At 40.9% G+C, this 3,316-nt stretch overlaps 1 protein-coding gene across 2 annotated transcripts in view; it reads left to right on the top strand.

Moving 5' to 3' along the window:
* The window catches only part of LOC116688644 (fer-1-like protein 4), a 6,493-nt gene extending 5,803 nt beyond the window's left edge, over positions 1-690 (top strand). For both annotated transcript variants that reach the window (XM_032514811.1, XM_032514810.1), the window contains exon 4: positions 1-690. This exon is cut by the window's left edge and continues 71 nt beyond it. In XM_032514811.1, the coding sequence (XP_032370702.1) occupies positions 1-182 (182 nt within the window). In that variant the 3' untranslated portion in view covers positions 183-690.
* Positions 691-3,316: the final 2,626 nt, after the last annotated feature.

Genomic DNA, 3,316 nt, shown 5'->3' with positions numbered 1-3,316 from the left:
TTCAAGAAGTACATCATCGCTCTGGTCATCCTCACCATCCTCACGCTCTTCCTCGACTTCATCTTCTACACGCTGCCGGGGCAAATCTCCTCCCTCATCATCAAAGGATAAAGAATCCTGGGAGTCTTCATTCTTTTCTCCTGGATGTCACAGACTGTCTCAGGTTTCTGATCCGGAACTGATCCACTTAACAACAAACTGAAGTCATATTTGCTACTTAGACAGATCAGAGGTCCGTTTCAGAAAGCAGGTTTAGTGAAAACTCTAAGCTGTAAGCTTTAAGGTGGAGTCTTGTGTGAGATATCATTGAACTCAGCAGAGAGTTCCTTTTTGATTGGTTTGCTATGCTTTACCACATGCTTTTATGCCAGTAACCCTGACGTGCAAGGAGGTGCAAACATCCGTCCAACGCTGCTTGCAGCTTTAATTAGAGCCAAGCGCCGACATTGGCAAAGGCCCTATTGAATCTGAAGGAATTCTTCTTTTTCTTTTTTTCTGAATTGCTTTTTTGGTTTGGCCCGCCCCCCTATGCTTAAGCCACGGCTCTTTCATAACTGGTGACCCGTTTAAGCTAGAGTCTTATGTGAGGTATCAATGAACTCAGCAGAGACTTCCTTTTTTATTGGTAAAGGTTTTCCCCAACCCTTATGCTTTGGCCAAGCCCCCTTTCACAGCTAATGAACTGTATGACTTAGATTATTGTGTGAGGTATCATTAAACTCAGCAGGGAGTTCCCTTTTCTTTGGTGACTATTTCCAGTGTCTGAGTGTCGCATTGTCGCAAGGAGCGGCGTCTGCCAGTAACTTATTTTTTAGAGTAAAAATATTTACTTCTAGTAGATTAACTTCTCCTAACAATGTATGTGTATTTTAAGAATGTGTGGGCTATATGTGCACCGTCTTTCATATATCAAAATTTCAATCACAAAAATATATTTACTCTTTGTCAGCTTTATTTTTACAACTTCTAATCAGCTATGCATTTTCGTTTTTTTGTACTTTCGCAATCTTCATCAGCTTTTGGCATTTGGAAAAAAATGTAACTCTTTTAATAGGAAAACTATCATTTAAATATTTATCAGGTAAAGGCAAGAAGGAGGTTCATTGTTACTGACTTCTAAGTAGAAGTAACTGTGTTAAATTTAACTCCATGCAATCCACCAACATATCATACACACTGTGCACAATATACACTGGTGAAACATAACACCTCTGAGATGTGATCTCTGAACCAACAAAAGTATTATTAATAGGAACTCCAATAACCAAATTCAAAAGTACATTTACCTCTCTTTGGTCTGTAAAACTGCTGTAAATGCTCTAGCTCAGTCTTTTCAGACTAGTTCGTGGACTGTCATCCTGTGTATTTGGCTGTCTCTACTGTTTACGGCATTAAGGCGATAAGTATTGTAAAGCCCACTACTGCCACTGGGTTTTCATCTTCTTTATCTACTAAATCTAAAGTTCATTTTTTTTCGCAAGCTTTACTCTTGTCTACTGCTTCTTTTTGTTTATTTGCCTTTCCAAGCCATGCTCTTGCTTCATCTAAGCCTTCTGCTCTCATTTTTTTCCTGTCACTTTCACCACACTCTTTCTGTTTTTCACCAACTTAGTACATTTTTGGACACTTAAAGGTGCTGTAGGTAGGACAGGAACAGGGCACACTGTCCATCTCCAACAAATCTGTGTTCAAAATCAATCTTGAGGAGAAGAAGGTCATTGTGGCAGACAGCGGCCTCACTGTGGACATTGGGGACTCTCTGGTTTATCTGGTTCATTAGAGTAACGTTTACTCTTTTTCTATCTCACACACAGACACATGTGGGCACATTCAGCAGTGAGTTATTTGTGAAGTTTGAATGCATCATGAAATGTATTTAGTTGGAGGATCCTTAAAGTCAAGCTTTTTATCCTATTGTCTCATAGTTCACATTTACAGCTTCACATTTCTTTTTCCTTTCTGCAACATACACTTTCCATTTACCTGTCAACTCTCCTGTCTTTTGCAACATTTGTTACTCATTTAATGGATAAGGTATGTACAAAATTATAGTTGTAACTTATATCTTATTGTTTATAAGATTTATCTTTAACTTATATTCTATCTTCTTCTTCTGCTTCTTCATCCGCTTATCCGGCATCGGGTCGCGGGGGGAGCAACTCCAGCAGGAGACCCCAAACTCCCCTGTCCGGAGCTACATTAACCAGGTCTGACTGGGGGATCCCGAGGCGTTCCCAGGCCAGGTTGGAGATATAATCTCTCCACCTAGTCCTGGGTCTTCTCCGAGGCCTCCTCCCAGCTGGACGTGCCTGGAAGACCTCCCTAGGGAGGCCCCCAGGAGGCATCCTTACCAGATGCCCGAACCACCTCAACTGGCTCCTTTTGACGTGACTCGGAGCTCCTCACAAATGACTGTGCTTCTTACCTTATCTCTAAGGGAGACGCCAGCCCCCCTCCTGAGGAAACACGTTTCGGCCGCTTGTACCTTCACTTGGGGTAAGGACTCATTCCCCAACTGAAGTCTTATTGTTTATAAGATTTATCCTTAACATGTATTATATATTATTGTTTATACGCTTTATCTTTAACTTCCCTCCTGAATCACTTGATTTCAGTCAGAGCCAGGTAGCATGTATCAAATTCACCCGAGCTACGTACCTTGTGCAGTGAACCTTGTCACTAGAGACATTCTTTTATCAATCAAGTGATTACAGTTTATACACAGACCTTTCCTTGTTAAGACACTACAATGTCTATATTTCGTCCTTGACTGATTTCCCTACAGAGCCTCTCACCCTGTCTTGTAGGAGATGGTAATCTCTTTTAACGTGCGCAAGGAGTTAGTTATTACCTGTAGCCTTCTCACATAGGCTATGGACTAGCGTCTCTCTAACCATAGAGATTTTCTTTTCTTTCACCTACCTTGTTGTTATTGATTTGTTTTTCTGATTGTCCTGTCACTAGGTAAACGTATACCAGATATTCACCTTTAAGTTGTACAAGTCTTAAAGTGGCTCTAGTAAAGAGTATACCCTAAACCTGCTGTTCCAAAAAAAAATGTCACCGCCCTCTCCTCCAGCGGGGACTGGCCTCTATGGAAACAGCAATTCAAGCTAGAGGTTGTTAGTTAAGGAGTCACCTTAATTCAGGGGAATCCCATCAAAGCCTGGTGATTTTCCTTTTTGCATATTCTGTACTGTTCTAATTCTTCAATAGAAATTAATTTGTCAAAGCTAGCTGATTCCTCTGCTGATAACTGAGTCAAGTCAGACTTATTTTACCAGCTGTCACAGTGGGATTTATCCAAAGTAACCTC

This window comes from Etheostoma spectabile, chromosome 4 (genome assembly GCF_008692095.1).
Source record: "Etheostoma spectabile isolate EspeVRDwgs_2016 chromosome 4, UIUC_Espe_1.0, whole genome shotgun sequence".
Classification (NCBI taxonomy): domain Eukaryota; kingdom Metazoa; phylum Chordata; class Actinopteri; order Perciformes; family Percidae; genus Etheostoma; species Etheostoma spectabile.
Note: the sequence above shows the minus strand (reverse complement) of the source record. Positions and strands in the feature narration are given on the sequence as shown.